The sequence below is a fragment of the Anolis sagrei genome, chromosome 2, assembly GCF_037176765.1.
Source record: "Anolis sagrei isolate rAnoSag1 chromosome 2, rAnoSag1.mat, whole genome shotgun sequence".
Classification (NCBI taxonomy): domain Eukaryota; kingdom Metazoa; phylum Chordata; class Lepidosauria; order Squamata; family Dactyloidae; genus Anolis; species Anolis sagrei.
Window position 1 is genome coordinate 178,155,071 of NC_090022.1, and position 20,046 is coordinate 178,175,116.

General features: G+C 41.9%; 1 protein-coding gene across 1 annotated transcript in view; it reads left to right on the forward strand.

Moving 5' to 3' along the window:
* Positions 1–20,046, forward strand: part of SRPK3 (SRSF protein kinase 3) — a 69,824-nt gene continuing 49,778 nt past the window's right edge. The window contains exons 1-3 of the mRNA XM_067464202.1: positions 1–105; positions 354–438; positions 17,299–17,435. Coding sequence (XP_067320303.1) covers positions 63–105; positions 354–438; positions 17,299–17,435 — 265 coding nt within the window. The 5' untranslated portion in view covers positions 1–62. The remainder of the gene's footprint in view (positions 106–353; positions 439–17,298; positions 17,436–20,046) is intronic.

Sequence of the window (20,046 nt, forward strand, 5' to 3'; positions counted from 1 at the left end):
AGCAGCTCTTGCAGCTGGGAGAGGGCTGGTCTGCGCATGCGCAAGGGGCTCTTGGAGCTTGCATGGAGCTCACAGGGGCTGGGGGGGCCATGAGCAGCAAAAAAGGTAATGCTTGGGATCCCAACAGCAAAAGAAAAGAGGGGAGGCGTGCATTGGGGAGGAAGGGTGGCACAGATCCTAAAAGAAAGGAGGCTGAGTTGGGGGGTGGTGAATGGGTGGGTGTGGGTGTTGTGCCTCTTCTTGGGTTGAGTTCCCTTCTGCCTGGCTGGGAAAGTTTTGGAAGCAGAGGGATCTTTCCTCCAAGCCCACGTTCACCCCTAAATAGGTTCTCCTCCTCTTCTTTGGGATTGCAGGCAATGGCCGAGGCAAGAAGAAGAAGCACAAGAAGGAAAAGGGGGTGCCCCCTCCTCCACCCGCGGAAAGCGAGACCCCCACTGGGTGAGCCCTGGCTGGAAGGGTTTCTTTTTTTGGGGGGGAGGCCAGGCAATGGATTGCATTCACTTTTGCTCTGGGGGGCAACATGCTGTGGGACCCCCCTTTTTGGAAGCCAGCCTGGTTTGGGGGTTACAGAGCAGGCTCAGACCCCTTCCACACTGCCCCTATATCCCAGGTTCTGATCCCAGATTATTTTATTATCCCAGATTATCTGGCAGTGTAGACTCATATAATCCAGTTTAAAGCAGATACTCTGGGATCAGAACATAGGATAAAGGGCAATGTAGATACAGCCTCAGTGGGTTTTCAGGGGTAAGATCTGGAGCAGATCTGGTCTAGCAGGGCAGGTGCATCTACATTGGGGAACCAATGCAGTTTGATGCCACTTCGACTGCCCCGGCTCAGTGGCATGGCATAATAATAATAATAATAATAATAATAAAATGTATTTAATACCCTGCCACCATCTCCCCAATGGGAACTCGGGGTGGCTTACATGAGGCCAAGCTCCACAGCATATTACAAGCCCTCGATCGCGCAGTGGGTTAAAGCGCTGAGCTGCTGAGCTTGTTGACCGAAAGGTCACAGGTTCAATTTCGGGGAGCGGCGTGAGCTTCCGCTGTCAGCCCCAGCTTCTGCTGTCAGCCCCAGTTTATTATTTATTATTATTATTCTGCCAACCTAGCAGTTCGAAAACATGCAAATGTGAGTAGATCAATAGGTACCGCTCTGGCAGGAAGGTAACGGCATTCCATGCAGTCATGCCGGCCACATGACTGTGGAGGTGTCTGTCGACAACGCCGGCTCTTCGGCTTAGAAATGGAGATGAGCATCACCCCCAGAGTCGGACATAACTAGACTTAATGTCAGGGGAAAACCATTACCTTAAAACCATAATAATAATATTAATAAAATGTATTTAATACCCTGCCACCATCTCTCCAATGGGGACTCAGGACAGCTTACATGAGGCCAAGCCCAACAGCGCAGAGGGTTAAAGCACTGAGCTGCTGAGCTTGTTGACCGAAAGGTCGCAGGTTCAATTCTGGGGAGCGGCGTGAGCTTCCGCTGTCAGCCCTAACTTCTGCCAACCTAGCAGTTCGGAAACATGCAAATGTGAGTAGATCAATAGGTACCGCTCTGGCAGGAAGGTAGCGGTGCTCCATGCGGTCATGCCGGCCACATGACCTTGGAGGTGTCTATGGACAACTCTTCGGCTTAGAAATAGAGATGAGCACCGCCCACCAGAGTCAGACATAACTAGACTTAATATCAGGGGAAAACCTTTACCTTAAAACCATAATAATAATAAAATAATAAATAACAAACCTTTATTTATACCCCGCTACCATCTCCCGCAGGACTTGGTGCGGCTTACAAGAGGCCGAGCCCAAATACATCATAAAACATAACGACAATACAACTATAAATAACTCATAACAAAGCAAAACAATACAATAATGACACGACGCATTTAAAAACCTGTGGCAGGGCCAACTGTAAGGATTAAAATTTAAAATGTTGGGCATTCCAAACACAATAACAACACAGTAAAATACATAATAATAATGTCCCACCCTGGTCATTCCACAGATATATAAACCCATTTTCCTAGTTCCAACAGACCTCACTACCTCTGAGGATGCTTGCCATAGATGCAGGCGAAATGTCAGGAGAGAATGCCTCTAGAACATGGCCATATAGCCTGAAAAAACCGACAACAACCCAATAATAATTATGCTTTATTTATAGCCTGCCTTATCTCTCCAAGGGGAATCAGGGCAGTTAGCAACACATATCGGCAAAAATTCAATGCAATAAAAACTAGACAAAATAATCCACCCCACCCTAACCTAAAACAAATCCACATCTACATCAAAAGTAACCATGGATTAACAAGAATTAAATAATAACATATATGATTTTGCAGCTTACGTTGGGAAGAAACAGCCAGGATCTAAACAAAGCAAATTAAGGTAAAAATATTGGAATTTTTGCAGCCGGCATCATTATAATTTGCTGAAAACCTTGCAAAGCTGCAACTTCCATGAATCCATAGCCTGGAGCCATTCCATTGGTCTCAAATTACTCTTATAATTTTACACTGTCAATGCCCTTGTCAGGCTTGCTTTACAAGGATCTTCGCTGAAGGCATTTACTTTATTTTATTTTACAGTATGTCTAATAATGTTGTACAATGAAAGACAGTTTGTAGATGTAAAACAATAGAAGCCAAAAGTTTCACTATGGGTATTATTATTATTATTATTATTATTTTACTGTCACAGCAAACGAGATTTATGTGCTGGATTTTGTATCACAAAATCACAAGTCGAACACTTTCCAAGCGTCTAGGACTGTGTGATTTATTTTCGAATGATGTGTTCAGATCCAAGTAAGGTGGCCTTTTGCAGTTGACAGATCGTGATTTTGTCAATGTTTATTGTTTCCAAATGCCGGCTGAGATCTTTTGGCACGGCACCCCATGTGCCGATGACCACTGGGATCACCTGTACTGGTTTATGCCAGAGCCTTTGCAGTTCGATTTTGAGGTCCTGATAACGGCTGAGTTTTTCCTGTTGTTAAAGCGGGGTATAAATAATAATAATAATACCCATAGTGAATTATTATTATTATTATTATTATTATTATTATTATTTATACCCCATCTCTCCTCTCTACAAGGGTACATCAACAAGACAGATTATTATTATTATTATTATTATTATTATTATTATTATTATTTCTTACCCACCTCTCCTGGTAGTCTCAAACTACACTTATAATTTTACAAGACAGAATAGTAATAATAGTTATTATTATTATTATTATTATTATTATTTCTTACCCACCTCTCCTGGTAGTCTCAAACTACACTTATAATTTTACAAGACAGAATAGTAATAATAGTTATTATTATTATTATTATTATTATTATTTCTTACCCACCTCTCCTGGTAGTCTCAAACTACACTTATAATTCTAAAAGACAGAATAGTAATAATATTTATTGTTGTTATTATTATTATTATTATTATTATTTGTAATATTATTTGTTATTATTTGTTACACTTATAATTCTACAAAGAATAGTAATAATAGTTATTATTATTATTATTATTATTATTTTATTTCTTACCCACCTCTCCTGGTGGTCTCAAACTACACTTATAATACTACAAGACAGAATAGTAATAATAGTTATTGTTGTTATTATTAGTATTATTTTATACCTCAGTGTGACACTGATTTCACTGCCATGGCTCAGTGCAATGGAATCATGCTAGTTTTAGTTTTACAAAGTCTTTAGTCTTCTTGGCCAAAGAGTGCTGGTGCCTCCCCAAACTACAATCCCCAGGACTCCATAGCATTGAGCCACACAGTTAAAATTGCATTTATTCTGCAGCGTAGACATGTTGAGTAGCCCTTATCCAAAAGGATTGCATTTCAGATCCTTCTGGATGTCAGATCTTTCTGAATTTTGGAATACCTGTAATGGTACATATAATCCTGGGCCCCTGCCTTGATATTCTGGGTTATATGGCTGTATGGAAGGGCCCTTGGAGATGGGACCTATGTCTAAACAAAATTTTGTCTATGGGTCCTTCCGGATGGGCCCTATATCCCAGGATCTGATCCCAGGTTTTCTGTTTATCCCAAATTATCTGGCAGAGGAGACTCATATAACCCAGGTTAAAGCAGAAAACCTGGGATCAGATTCTGGGATAATGGGCCTGTCTGGAAGGGCCCTGTGATGTATATGCAACTTATATGCATAGCACAAAGGTAATTTTACGTGCAATATTTAGAATTATTTTGTGCACTCGCATTAAAGAAAGCAAAAGGTATCACTTGCTTAGGCAGTTTTGGAGTACAATCAGCTGTCCGTATTTGCCTAGGTTAGGGGCACAGGCCCCATGTGAAAGTGAAATACCACGAGTAAATAACAACAACAACAACGATGGGTTGCTGTGAGTCTTCTGAGCTGTATGGCCGTGTTTCAGAAACATTCTCTCCTGACATTTCATCCACATCTATGGCAGGCATAATAATAATAATAATAATAATAATAATAATCTATTGCCGAAGGCTTTCGTGGCCAGAATCACTGGGTTGTTGTAGATTTTTTCGGGCTATATGGCCATGTTCTATAGGCATTCTCTCCTGACGTTTCGCCTGCATCTATGGCAAGCATCCTCACTACCTCTGAGGATGCTTGCCATAGATGCAGGCGAAACGTCAGAAGAAAATGCCTCACATGGCCATGTAGCCTGAAAAAACCTACAACAACCCAATAATAATAATAATAATTCAAAGACTCTGGTACAAGCCAGTAAAGGTGGTCCAAGTGGTAGTCGGCACATTGGGTGCAGTGCCTAAAGACCTTGGCCTGCACTTAAATACAATTGGCGCTGACAACATTATCATCTGCCAGTTGCAAAAGGCAACCTTACTGGGATCTGTATGCATTATTCACCAATACATCACACAGTCCTAGACACTTGGGAAGTGTCCAACGTGGGATCGAATATAAAAGCTAGCATAGTGATCTTGTTTGCTGTGTACTAATCTTGTTGTGTTTCAAATAATAATAATAATAATAATAATAATAATAATAATAATAATAAATAATGATAATTTTATTTCTTACCTCTCCTCATAGCTAAAACACATAATCATAAACATTATATAAAATATTTATTTATTTACTGTATTTATATCCCGCCCTTCTCACCCCGAAGGGGATTTAAGAGTGGCTTACAAATTGGCAAAAATTCAATGCCATATAAACAAACTTGTAAAACAACACACATACATTAAAATCACAAAAATTAAAGAACATCTATACATTAAAAACCAATTATTAAAACCACACAAATTCAAAGTCTTAGTCCAGGAACCATTCTGATCGTGTTGCACTTACTTCTGAATGAAGGAGTTGTTTATTGTACTAGCCATAGGCCATGACAACTTTTAAAAGTACAGTATACACTTTTCAATATAAACATTAAAAGTTATTTTATAAACCAGCTCTTTCAAATTACAGTAGCAGTGACAATCCCTGTTGACATGATAACAATAACAAAATCTGATTTGCATTATCCCAAACGGATTCCATTTCCATTTCTAGCTTCCGCTGTGGACTTTACAAATTTAGCTCTAACATTTTGGGCTGCAACTGCAAATGTGGCAACCTTTGATGTTATATTTTTGGACTAATCTGCTAACAGGTCACAGATAGCTGCTGAAATAAAGATACTTAAACGTATATCTATAAAGATAAAGTACACAGAAGAAAAATTAAATATAGTGAACACAAGATGAAAGTTTAAAATTCATAATTAAGATTGACTGGGTAGAAATGCCTATCTTTTCTTTAAAAAATTACTCTTATTGACTTCTGGAAGTTGACCATGGAATCGCACTAAAGGAAATAGACATTTCTAGGGAGAATCGCAAGTTCCTCCAGCAGGACTGCAAGAAATTGACCCTGAGTTGTGCTGGAAGACCTAGAGTTTTCTAGAATTAATATTTTAATCATAGAATTACAGAGTTGGAAGAGACCTTGTGGACCATCTAATCCAACCCCTTGCCAAGAAGCAGGAAAATCGCATTCAAACACCTCCGACAGATGGCCATCCAGCCTCTGTTTAAAAGCTTCCAAAGAAGGAGCCTCTACCACACTCCGGGGCAGAGAGTTCCACTGCTGAACAGCTCTCACAGTCAGGAAGTTCTTCCTAGTGTTCAGGTGGAATCTCCTTTCTTGTAGTTTGAAGCCCTTGTTCCACATCCTAGTCTCCAGGGCAGCAGAAAACAAGTTAATTTGTTTGTTTGTTTGTTTGTTTATTTACAGTATGTATATAGCGCCTTTCTCACCCCTGGAGGGACTCAAAGCAGTTTACACATAAATAATGGCAAGATTCAATTCCATACTTTGGGCACCGATACGATGCCAATACAAACAATTACAATAGTAAAACCACAATTAAACATAAATCACAATTAAAATAATACATCAACAAGCATTAAAACAATAAAACAGTCTTGTCAGTCAAATCGCCGTTCCAGTCAATGTCCCTCTAAAATGCTACATACATCTACTGTCCGGAGGCCTGGTCCCAGAACCATGATTTAATTTTTTTCCTAAAAGCTAGGAGTGAGGGAGCGGATCTTACCTCATTTGGGAGTATGTTCCAGAGGTGGGGGGCCACAGCTGAGAAGGCCCTGTCCATCGTCCCCGCCAGATGCATTTGTGCTGTTGACGGGAGCGAGAGATGATCTTAGATTACGAGGTGGGACGTAGGGGTGGATGCGTTCGGACAGGTAAGCTGGGCTAGAACTGTATAGAGCTTTATAGGTCAAAACCAGCACTTTGAATTGGGCTCGGAGATGGACTGGCAGCTAGTGGAGCTGACATAACAGGGAGTGGTATGCTCCCTGTATATCACCCCGGTTAGTAATCTGGCTGCCGCCCGTTGGACTAGCTGAAGTTTCCGAACCGTCCTCAAAGGAAGCCCCACATAGAGCACGTTGCAGTTAGCTCCCTCCTCCCTATGACTTCCTCTCACATATTTATCCATGGCTATCATGTCTCCTCTCAGCCTTCTCTTCTTCAGGCTAATTCAAATTTGTGAATCGTCAAATCTGCAAATGCCAAAACTGCAGATGTACAGGGACAACTATATTTCTGATTTTTCAGAATTCCACCTAAGGAATGCTGAACCTATACCTCTCTGTGATGAGCCTCACTTGTGAATGGGCCAACTTTGTTGGTGTGACTCCGTACCGAAATCGCGTGAAGGGAGGAATTTCACATCAGCCCCCGTCTTTGGCCGTTGCCCACGCTCAGCTAACTTTTACTGCCTTGCAGATGGTTGGCTTTACACAGGCATATTCGGCTCTGGATGATGTGCATGTGTGAATGGACCATCTGAGGCGTGACATCTCATAAAGAACCTCAGCATGAATGGCAATTCGGTGGAGTCAATTTACACATTCGGCTGAAAACAGCTGAGGTTGGAGAGAGCCAAATCATGGGCACGGCTGTGCAAATCAGGCTTAATCCCTTTTAGGAAAAGTAATACGAAACACACGCAGACACAACATAACAGCGATCTTACTGCAGTGGCAACACTTTTGCTCATTTTTTGCAGGAAGGGCTTTGTAGCGTGTGCTGCTTCACTGATGCGTGAGATGGAGATGAAAAATGATAAGTAATTCAGTGATTTCACACTAGGCTTAGCTGTTCATCAGTTGCAAACAATAGAATCTAAATTATGCTGGTTACCTTGGCTTTCCTTGGGGCCTTTACCTCTTGTCTCCTTTTTGGTTCCCATTATCCTGCTTCTTAGGATGGGAGACTTTGTTGTCTTTGCTTGCGCTGCATTGCTGCCATTGTACGTAACTTGTGGCAACCATGTGGTCATACTGTAGGCCCCTTTGGTTCATAAACTTGGTCAGGTATATTTTGCTGTACAGCAGTATTTCTCAACCTGGGGATCGGGACCCCTGGGAGGGTCATGACGGGGTGTCAGAGGGGTCGCCAAAGACCATCAGAAAACACAGTTTTCTGTTGGTCATGGGGGTTCTGTGTGGGAAGTTTGGCCCAATTCTATCATTGGTGGGGTTCAGAATGCTATTTGATTGTGGGTGAACTATAAATCCCAGCAACTACAACTCCCAAATGTCAAGGTCTATTTTCCCCAAACTCCACCAGTGCCAAGTTTGGTCCAGATCCATCATTGTTTGAGTCCACAGTGCTCTCTGGATGTGGGTGAACTACAACTCCCAAACTCAAGGTCAATGCCCACCAAACCCTCCCAGTGTTCACTTCCATCATTGATAGAGTTCAGAATGCTCTTTGTAGGTGAACTATAAATCCCAGCAACTACAACTCCTCAATGACAAAATCACCCCCCCCCCCCCCCAAGTACTTGGTATAGAACAGTATTTCTCAACCTGGGGGTCAGGACCCCCGGGAGGGTCATGAGGGGGTGTCAGAGGGGTCGCCAAAGACCATCAGAAAACACAGTATTTTCTGCCGGTCGTGGGGGTTCTGTGTTGGAAGTTTGGCCCAATTCTATCATTGGTGGGGTTCAGAATGCTATTTGATTGTAGGTGAACTATAAATCCCAGCAACTACAACTCCCAAATGTCAAGGTCTATTTTCCCCAAACTCCACTAGTGTTCACGTTTGGGCATATTGAGTCTTCATGCCAAGTTTGGTCCAGATCCATCATTGTTTGAGTCCACAGTGCTCTCTGGATGTAGGTGAACTACAACTCCCAAACTCAAGGTCAATGCCCACCAAACCCTTCCAGTATTTTCTGTTGCTTTTGTATGCCAAATTTGGTTCATTTCCATCATTGGTGGAGTTCAGAATGCTCTTTGTAGGTGAACTATAAATCCCAGCAACTACAACTCCTCAATGACAAAATCACCCCCCCCCCCCCGTACTAAAATTTGGACGTATCAGGTATTTGTGCTAAATTTGGTCCAGTGAATGGAAATACATCCATCCTGCCTATCAGATATTTACATTATGATTCAAAACAGTAGCAACACTATAGTTATGAAGTGGCAACAAAAAATATTTTATGGTTGGGGGTCACCACAACATGAGGAACTGTATTAAGGGGTCGCGGCATTAGGAAGGTTGAGAACCACTGCTGTACAGTATCTATAATGGATGAATAGTTTAATGATTTAAGTCAGGAGTGTCCACAAACTTTTTAAGTCGAGGGCTAGTTCACAGTCCTTTAGCCTGTTGAGGGGCCAGACTATAATTTGAAAAAAACATGAATGCATTCCTATGCACACTTTTTTTTTTGTCATGTCAGGAGCGACTTGAGAAACTCCAAGTCGCTTCTGGTGTGAGAGAATTGGCCGTCTGCAAGGACGTTGCCCAGGGGACGCCTGGATGATTTGATTTTTTAATCATCCTTGTGAGAGACTTCTCTCATGTCATATGTATTATTTTTAGTGCAAAATAAAACTACGAAAAAACAATGCAATATATAAAATGAAGAACAGTTTTAACCAACATCAACATACCATTTGTTCAATGAGAAGTGTGGGCTCCTTTTGGCTGATGAGAGAGCCAAGTTAATTACAGTTGTTGTTGTGTGCCTTCAAGAGTCTGGTGGAGTCTTCTCTGGAGGGTTTTCAACAGAGGTGGCATGGCCATCTGTCAGGAGGGCTTTGATTGTGGTCAGGAAAGGGAGGGAGGGAGGAAAGAAGCAATGGATGCATGGAAAGAAAGGGCTAGTAGAAATTTTAACAGGGGTCACAATTAGCCCCGAGCTGGACTTTGGGCATGCCTGATTTAATAAATAAATAATAATAAACTTTATTTATACCCCGCTACCATCTCCCCAAGGACTCGGTGCAGCTTACATGAGGCTGAGCCCACAACACATCAATAATAAAACAATAGCAACAAACGATACAAAAACAGTTAAAATACATCTCATAAACAAAAATAAAATAAAATAAAGCAGTACAGTAACACAACAAACATTTAAAACCTATGGCTGGGCCAAATGTAAAATTTAAAATTAAAAAAAATAATGCTGGGCATGAGCAAGGTAGGATATAACTGGGATGGAAATTTTTTGGAGGGGATAGGGCGTGCAAATCAATCGATCCTAAATCAATACTAAAGTGCATTTTGAGGGCATATTGCTGAGAAATTCATTATTCTGGAAAGGCACACTGGAACAACCACGTTTTTAGGCTCCTCCTAAAAATTGCTAGAGTTGGGCATCCCGGATGTCCTTGGGAAGCGAGTTCCGGAGTCGAGGGGCCACCACCGAGAAGGCTCTCTCCCTCGTTCCCAGCAATCGTGCCTGCGAAGGAAGTGGGAGCGTGAGCAGGGCCTCTCCAGATGATCAAAGAGATCGTGTGGGTTCGTACACAGAGATGCGGTCACGCAGGTAGACGGGTCCCAAACCGTTCAGGGCTTTGTAGGTAAGAACCTGCACCTTGAATTGGGACCGGAAAATGAACGGCAGCCAGTGGAGCTCCTTAAACAGGAGGGTTGACCACTCCCTGTAAGGAGCACCAGTTAACAACCTGACCGCTGCTCGTTGAACCAATTGAAATTTCTGGGCCATTTTCAAGGGCAGCCCCACGTAGAGGGCATTACAGTAGTCCAATCTGGAGGTGACTTAAGGGATGGACCAAATTGTCTAATTTCAAGGGAAAGCTGTACCTTAAATGTAAGCCTTGAATATTTTTGAGGGCTAATTTTTTGGGTCTGTCTCTAAAAGGCAAATCATCTGCAAGTGACTTCTGCCTCCAAATATCTGCCATTTCAAGGATCTCATGGGTCAGTAGTTCTCAATCTGTGGGTCCCCAGATGTTTTGGCCTTCAACTCCCAGAAATCCTAACAGCTGGTAAACTGGCTGGGATTTCTGGGAGTTGTAGGCAAAAACACCTGGAGACCCACAGGTTGAGAACCACTGTATTAAGAAATCTGTGTACATCTGGATCAAAAGTAGCTTAATACATTTTAAGTATTGAGCAATTTGTTCACATCAAAAAATTTCAAGGTATTTATGTGTGTGTATGCATATGTTCATATACCTTTAAATAGTAAGATTTATTATCTTAGCACAGTCATCCTGAACTCTCGCATTCTAGGTGTTTTGGACTTCAGCTCACAAAATCTCTGACCAGTGGCTAAAATGGCTGAGGCTGGTCCAAAGTGATGACCAAAATACTTGAAGGACCAGTCAAACTTAACAGAACTATCTGTACCCACCACACATTGCTGGGGTCAACCTTTCCTCCCCTTTTCTCTCCTCCTTTCTTTCTCTCCTTCCTTCCCTTTTCCCCCCTTTCTCTTCTTCCTTCCTTCTCTTCCCTTCCTTCCCCCCTTTTCTTTCCCTTCCTCCTCTTCATTCTTCCTTCTCTACCTATTCTTGAACTGCAACTCCCAGCAGCCCTCCTGATCAATCAATCTATCTACCTACCTATCTCCCTCTATCTAATCTAATCTAATCTAATCTAATCTAATCTAATCTAATCTAATCTATCTATCTATCTATCTATCTATCTATCTATCTATCTGGAGGATTGCTGGGAGTTGCAGTCCAGAAATAGGAAATTGGAAATATGCAGGAATTGGGATGCTCTCAAAGAAATCCAAGGAGAATAAAGCTTGCGTCTTGGAAGTAGTGCATTCGGCTCATCCTCCTCTCCTAAAGGGCCTGGTCTAGGGGATGCTGGGAGAGGTAGTCCGGAAGAGAGTGTGGATATGCTATTGTGTGTTTTGATTGCCAGGGGGAGTTGTTTTTGTGTATGCGCTGTATCATCTTTTGGCTTTTTAAGCCCCTTCTGTTGTGTTTTTCAGTGTTTTTATGAGTGATGGTCACTTGTTGGCCTGATAGGTATATTGTGTCCAAATTTGTTGGCAATTCGTCCAGTGGTTTTTGGGTTATGTTAAACCCACAAACGAACTTCACATTTTTATTTATATAGATAACTAGCCGTCCCCTGCCACTCATTGCTGTGGCCCAGTCTGGTGATCTGGAAAATAAAGTAACGAGAAAGTGTTGGTTTCTAATATATGTAATTTCTTTATGCTTGTGGGTAAACAGTATTGTTTTGTCAGTGTTGTGGAAATTGTCCGGTTGCCTACTCTGGAACATGCAACATATCATTGTCCTTCTTTAGGGGTCCTTTTCAAATCTATGATGCTTTGGTTATGTTTTCTTTCCCTGGTGAAGGGAGTTGGACTGGATGGCCTTAAGGCACCATTTCTCAACCTGGGGGTCGGGACCCCTGCGGAGGTCATAAAGGGGTGTTAGAGGGGTTGCCAAAGACCATCAGAAAACACAGTATTTTTTGTTGGTCACGGGGGTTCTGTGTGGAAAGTTTGGCCCAATTCTATCATTGGTGGGGTCCAGAATGCTCTTTGATTGTAGGTGAACTATAAATCCCAGGAACTACAACTCCCAAATGACAAAATCAATTTTTTGAGTGATGTTCACTCCTTGGTCTGATAGGTGTATTGTGTCCAAGTTTGGTGTCAGTTCGTCCAGTAGTTTTTGAGTTATGTTAATCCCACAAACGAACATTACATTTTTATTTATATAGACTAGCTGTACCCGCCACGCGTTGCTGTGGCCAACCTTCCCTCTTTCACTCCTTCCTTCCTTCCTTCCTTCCTTCCTTCCTTCCTTCCTTCACTCCCTCTTTCCTTCCTTCACTCCTTCCTTCCTTTCTTCCTGTCTTTCCTTCTCTTCTTCCTTCTCTATCTCTTTCCTTCCTTCCCACTTTTTCTTTCTCTTCTGCTGTCTCTCTTTTCTTCCTTCTTTCTTTCCTTCTTTCCTTCCCTCTCTCATTCTCTACATCTTCCCTCCTTCCTTCGCTCCCTCTTTCCTTCTTTCTTTCCCTTTTTTCTTTCTTTCTCTCCTTCCTTCCTTCTCTAAGTTTCTTTCCTTCCTCCTTTTTCTTTCCCTCCTTCTTTCTCTCCTTTCTTCCTTCTCTACCTCTTTCCTTCCTTCTTTCTCTCTTTGCTTCCATGCTTCCTTCTCCCTTTCCTTCTTTCTCCCTCCCTCCCTCTTTGTTCGTTTGTTTTTTTCCCCTTCCCTTTTTTTCTGTATTGTCATTTACGTTTTCATCATTTAGCTTTTGGGGGCTTTTTAAGTCCCTTCTGCTGTGTATTTCAGTGTTTTTATGAGTGAAGGACATACATTGGGTTGTTAGGTGTCTTGTGTCCAAATTTGGTGTCAATTCCCCCAGTGGTTTTTGAGTTATGTTAATCCCACAAACGAACATTACATTTTTATTTATATAGATAATAATGGGAGTTGCTGCCTTAGTAGAACATACTCCCTGTTAAGTGTGACCTGAGAAATACAAAATGTTTCCTTATCATAAGATGGCTGCTTCTGCAGTACGGTTCTGTTTATCATTTGGCAGCGTGATACTGACTTCATCCAACTTTGTGGTTTTAGATGATCGAAAATAAAGTCAAATGAAGAACCTAAGTGTTTTCGAAGGCTTTCATGGCCGGAATCACTGCGTTGGTGTGAGTTTTCTGGAACATGGCCAGACAGTACGGAAAATTCACAGCAACCCAACCTAATGTTTGTTGTATTGTTGTATTAAGCTGGTTGCCTCTCAAATGAGTAGGGTCCATAGGGAAATTTTGTAGTTGGATGGTGATGCTGAGGGACTTTATTATGAAAACTGTGGATGAGGGACAGAGTCGCATAGGTTAATGCGTATTGTATGTATTTGGGGAGATTGATTTGTTGTGAGGAATAGTGCCCAAAGAGGGGAGAAATGATGAGAAACTAAACAACGTCCATACCCAGTTGCATGGGAGTTGTGGTTGCAAAGGAAGGCTCCTGTGTTTGCATGTTGTTTCAGATCCACCTATCTCCCCGCCCCTCCCCCCAAAAAGTCTGCATTGCAAATTTGGACATTTGAAGGCTGTTCTTTCTATCTCTATCTATCTATCTATCTATCTATCTATCTATCTATCTATTTATTACTAGCTGTCTTCTGCCACGTGTTGCTGTGGCCCAGTCTGTATATATGTGTTTTGTGTGAGTATGTATGTGCATATGTGTATATATGTGGCTTTGCGCATGTGCTGTAGCATCTTTTTGCTTTTTTAGGCTTTTTATGTCCCTTCTACTGTGTCTTTCAGTGTTTTTATGAGTGATGATCACTCCTTGGCCTGATAGGTGTATTGTGTCCAAATTTAGTGTCAGTTCATCCAGTGGTTTTTGAGTTATGTTAATCCCACAAACGAACATTACATTTTTATTTATATAGATTTTGTATATGTGTATGCTTGTGTGTATGCATATATGTGTGTATATATGTGTATATATATCTGTATGTGTGTAGGTGTATATATATGTGTGTGTATATATGTGTATATTTGTGTGTGATTGCATATATATGTGTGTGTGCATGTGTGTGTGCATGTGTATATGTATATGAATATACATATATGTATATACTAGCCATTCCCTTCCACGCGTTGCTGTGTCCCAGTCTGTTTATTTGTGTTTTGTGTGTGTGTATGTGTGTGTGTATATATATATATGTGTGTGCACATATTTCTGTATTTGTGTGTTTATACGTGTACATGCATATTGTGTATATGTGTGCGCTTGTCTGTATGCATATTTGTGTGTATATAGGTATGTATGTGGATATGTATGTGCCTGTGGATATGTATATATGTATGTGTGCATGTATATGTGCATGTGTATATATGTGTGTATGTATATGTATGTGTGTATATGTATATATTTGTGTGTGTTTGTGCATACATATACGTGTGTGTGTATGAATGTGTACATGTGCATATGTATATCAGTGTATGTGTATATGTATATATGGTGTATTTTTGGGGTTTTTAAGTTTGTTCTGCTGGGGTTTTGTGTGTGTGTGTGTGTGTTACATTACATTTTTTTTATATAGATAGTTTATTTGGGGGGAGGTAAAGTCCGTTCTGCTGTTTTTGTGTGTGTTTTTAGGGATGATGGACACTTGTTGGACTATTAGGTGTATTGTGTCAGAATTTCATGTCAATCCATCCAGTGGTTTGATTTCTGAGTTATGTTTTTCCCACAAACGAACATTACATTTTTATTTATATAGACTTACCATATTTATATACTGCCTCTCTCAGCCCGACTCAAGGCGGTTTACAATTGGCAATTAATGCCCCAAAAACATAAAATATACCCATATATTCTGGCGTATAAGACTACTTTTTAACCCAAGAAAATCTTCTAAAAAGTCAGGGGTCGTCTTATATGAGGGAGTACCCTTATGCATGGGAGCCGTCCTGTACGTGGTAGTAGTCTTATACGCTGGGAGTCGTCTTACAGAGCAGGTGCTGAAACTTCCAATCCGGATTGGAGAATCTGTGGTTGCTGCATATGGTGGGGGGAGCTCAAAAATGGCAGTGGCCACACAACTGCCATATGCAGTGACTGTATGAAAGCATTAAGGGCAACACTGTACAACTATGGTAGAAGAAAATCCATTGATCAGGACTTGTGGACTTAATGCAGTCCCGATGGTGAGGTGAAGGGGCGCCTCACCGAGAAGGTGTAAGTGAAGGGCGGAGCAAGCTGCAGGCTTTCGGGGTGCCCGGGGTATGGAAAAAAGAGATAGAGTGTCTCTGGGCCCAGAAAAACACATCTCTTTTACCTGCCTGGCCCTTCCTTTTATCCTATTACCGTACCTCCTCCTCTGCCTCTCAGATTTCGCTCCTGAAGACTGCAGTGAAGTGGTGCAGGTGCGAGATCTGAGAGGCAGAGAAGGAGGTACAGTAATAGGAAAATTGTCATATTGAAATAAAATCTGATGCTTTTAAAAATTTATTTGGTGTGTGTTGGAAGAGAGGTAGTCTTATACGGCGAGTATATCCCAAACTATATTTTAACTGGAAAAGTTGGGGGTCGTCTTATAGGCCCAGTCGTCTTATATATCGTATTTTTAACTAATTCCTTTCATGCTATGGTCAGAATGCAACAAAACAAGCCCTGTGTGAAACAGGATCGCAAACAGGGTGTGACTTTCAAAAACCCAATAGCCAATTAGATGACACGTCCCACTGGCAGGGGTGGAAGGTGCTGGGAAATGTAGTTCACAAAGATAGATTTTTCAGGTACTGGCATAGAAAAGTATATTTTGGATATGCACTGTAAAGAATAATGCTTTTGAGTCAATACACACACACACACACACACACGGGTCCCATGTCTTATATGCCCAGTCATCTTATATGACAATTTAAAACATTAACATATAATATAGACCATATAAAAGCAGTAGAAACACTAAAAGGCATAAAACACAAGTCCTCCACGTCTCATTACTAAAATCATTTTCCCGTCGCATCGTCCAGTCGTTAAAACTCTTCTCCCTGGTTGCTGAGATTTTTGAAAGGGATTGTGTTTCTTTTATGGAGACTCATCCAAACACGTGAGGCCACACCTGCAGTCGTCTGGTTAGGACCCAGGATTACTCCTTGTTGGAGCGGGTCCCACGCCAACCAGAGCGGGCTGCTTTCCCTGGCCGGTCCCACCCCCTCCTCCCAAATGCCATTCCCATCCTGGGTGGCAGCTGCTGGGGTCTGCGGGGCTATTTTTAAACCCCCGTCGGCCTCTTGTCTCTGTGCGCATTTGGGCTGTGACGGGGAGGAGGGCTCTGAGCTCACACAGTATTAATTCCTCTTTTACTAATTAGAGGAACATGTGGGACGGAGAAAGAAGCTGGGCACCAGCCTGCTCTGCTTGGGCAGGGTCTTCCCGTCTCCATCCCAAAGGCCACCGGACGTCGGCGACTCAGATCCAACTTCTCCTCTGACGGGTTGTGCCTTCTCCTTAGAGAAGAAGACACCAGAAACACAACTGAAAAGTGTTGGTTGATCCACGTCAACCAATATATACCCAATTGCCATTTATGATTAGCCTCTGTGATTCCCTCCCCTGTGTATATTTTGAGATGGGGGAAACAGAACAAGAGGGACTTGGAGGCAGTAGGTAGGTACAAAATATTGCGGAAGATGGTGATGGCATTTCTGTTTTGTTTTTTTTCTTAAAACGTAATTGGAAAAAAGATAAGCCTCTGCCCTGACATGTCACAAAAATTGATCGAGTTAAAGGGGAAGAACATGAACAAATGAAGCTTTAATATCCCAGTAACTTCACAGTTCTTTCAAGGGTGGTTCACTCAGAAAGGAGTGAAGGATATCTCTAAATAGATTACCGTGATCAGGAGAAGCAAGATAAAAATGAAACTAAATACGTGCATGTTGTTATATTCTTGGTGTCTTATGCTGACTTGTTTCTCTCTTTTCCTTGGCTGCCCCTTTCAAGGCCGCTGAGTCCACTCTGCTTAGAGGATGCATCATGCAACCCCTCAATACCTCCCTTGCCTCTCCCTGCTGCAATCAGAGGGGGTCTCCTCGGGTCTGATGACGAAGAACAAGAGGACCCTCGAGATTATTGCCGAGGTATGTATTTAGGCAATGTGTAGCAGGATGTACTTACTATTCTTCTCCCAAGGTGATGTGGGAAGCAGCTCACTTTTCAAAAATGCGGATAGGACCCTCAAAGGTATTATTTCTTTGCCTAACAGATGGTGGGAGCAGACCATAGAGCTGGTTTTAATAAAATAGTAATAATAATAATAATAATAATAATAAGCAATAATAATAATAATATATACTGCTGGCATCATAAACTGGACGCAGACAGAACTGGACAATTTAGACAGAAAAACAAGAAAACTCATGACCATTCATAATTCATTACATCCTCGCAGTGATGTTGACCGGCTCTATCTGCCTAGAAAGTCCGGTGGCAGAGGACTTTTACAAGTAAAACAAGCAGTCGAAGAAGAAAAACACACCCTGGCAGAATATGTCAAGGTCAATAATTGAGGTCAATAATCGGAGGTCAATAATCAGGTCAATTGAGGTCAATAATCGGAAACTTTAATTGAGGTCAATAATCGGAAACTTCTCAAAGCACAGTAGACAAAAGAATCAGTACAAGAAAACTACACTACAAACCAGAGGTGACAGCTGGCACAACAAAGCCTTGCATGGGCAGTTCCTTGAGAATTGAGGTCAATAATTGGTCAATAATTGAGGTCAATAATCGGAAACTTCTCAATTGAAGTCAATAATCGGAAACTTCTCAAAGCACAGTAGACAAAAGAATCAGTACAAGAAAACTACACTACAAACCAGAGGTGACAGCTGGCACAACAAAGCCTTGCATGGGCAGTTCCTTGAGAATTGAGGTCAATAATTGGTCAATAATTGAGGTCAATAATCGGAAACTTCTCAATTGAGGTCAATAATCGGAAACTTCTCAAAGCACAGTAGACAAAAGAATCAGTACAAGAAAACTACACTACAAACCAGAGGTGACAGCTGGCACAACAAAGCCTTGCATGGGCAGTTCCTTGAGAAGATTGAAGGAAAAGTTGACGAGGAGGAGACCTGGTTATGGCTCACGAATGGAACCCTGAAGGAGACAGAAGGCCTGATTCTTGCAGCCAAGGAGCAAGCCATCAGAACCAATGCAATTAAGGCCAGGATTGAAAAATCAGCAGATGACCTAAAATGCAGACTGTGCAAGGAAGCTGATGAAACCATGGATCATATCCTCAGCTGTTGCAAGAAAATCGCACAGACGGACTACAAACAAAGACACAGCTCTGTGGCCCAGGTGATTCACTGGAACTTATGTCACAAGTACCACCTGCCGGCAGTAAAGAATTAGTGGGATCATAAACCCGCAAAGGTCGTGGAAAATGAACATGCAGAAATACTGTGGGACTTACGAATCCAGACTGACAAAGTTTTGGAACACAATACACCAGGCATCATGATTGTGGAAAAGGAAAAAGTCTGGATTATTGATGTCGCCATATCAGGTGACAGTCGCATTGAAAAACAACAGGAAAAACTCAGATGCTATCAAGACCTCAAAATCGAACTGCAAAGGGTCTGGCATAAACCAGACCGTGCCGTGCCACAATATTTTATTTATTTATTTACAACATTTATAGTCCACCTTTCTCAATCATACGGCGACTCAGGGCGGGTTACAGATTGGCACGATTCGATGCCATGCATTCATAAAAGTGCAATTAAAAACAGTCAACATAACAAAATAAAAGCATATATAAAAATCAAAACTTTAGAATAACAACAACTAAAGTACAAATATATTTTTATTAAAAACTTGGCATTGTGCTAAATGTCTTTTGACCAGAAGCTGGCCACTTGGAATGCCTCTGATGTCACTGTGAGAAGGTCCTCCATTGTGCATGTGGCAGGGCTCAGGTTGCATTGTGGTAGGTGGTTTGCTCTTGTCCATACTCACATGTCATGGACTCCACTTTATATCCCCATTTCTTAACGTTGCCTCTGCATCCCGTGGTGTCAGAGTTCAGTCTGTTCAGTACCTTCCAAGTTTCCTAGTCTTCTGTAGGCCCAGGAAGGAATTTCAATTCCAGTCTCAGCCACTGATTGAGGTTCAGGGTTTTAACCTGCCACTTTTGGACTCTTGCTTGCTGAGGTGTTCCTGTGAGTATCTCTGTAGAACTTAGGAAGCTGTTTCTTTCTTTACGTCATTGTCATGCTGGCTGATATCCGAACAGAGGATGAGCCGGAGATGTCAATGCCTTGGTCCTTTCATTGCCTACTGCTGCTTCCCGACGGATATCAGATGGTGCGATACTGGCTAAGCAGTATAATTTCTTCATTGGTGTTGGGCATAGACATCCTGTGATAATGTGGTGTGTCTCATTAAGCGGCACATCCACTGTTTTAACATGGTGAGATGTATTCCACACTGGGCATGCGTACTCAGCAGCAGAGTAGCAAAGCACAAGGGCAGGTGTCTTCATTGTGTTTGGTTGTGATCTCCAGGTTTTGCAGTCAGCTTTCATATGATATTATTTCTAGCACCCACATTTTGCTTGATAGTCAAGCAGTGCTTCTTGTAAGTCACAATCCAGAGTGGCTCCCAGGTATTTGGGTGTGCTGCAATGCTCCAGTGGGATTCCTTCCCAGGTAATCCTCAGAGTTCGAGATGCTTGTCTGTTCT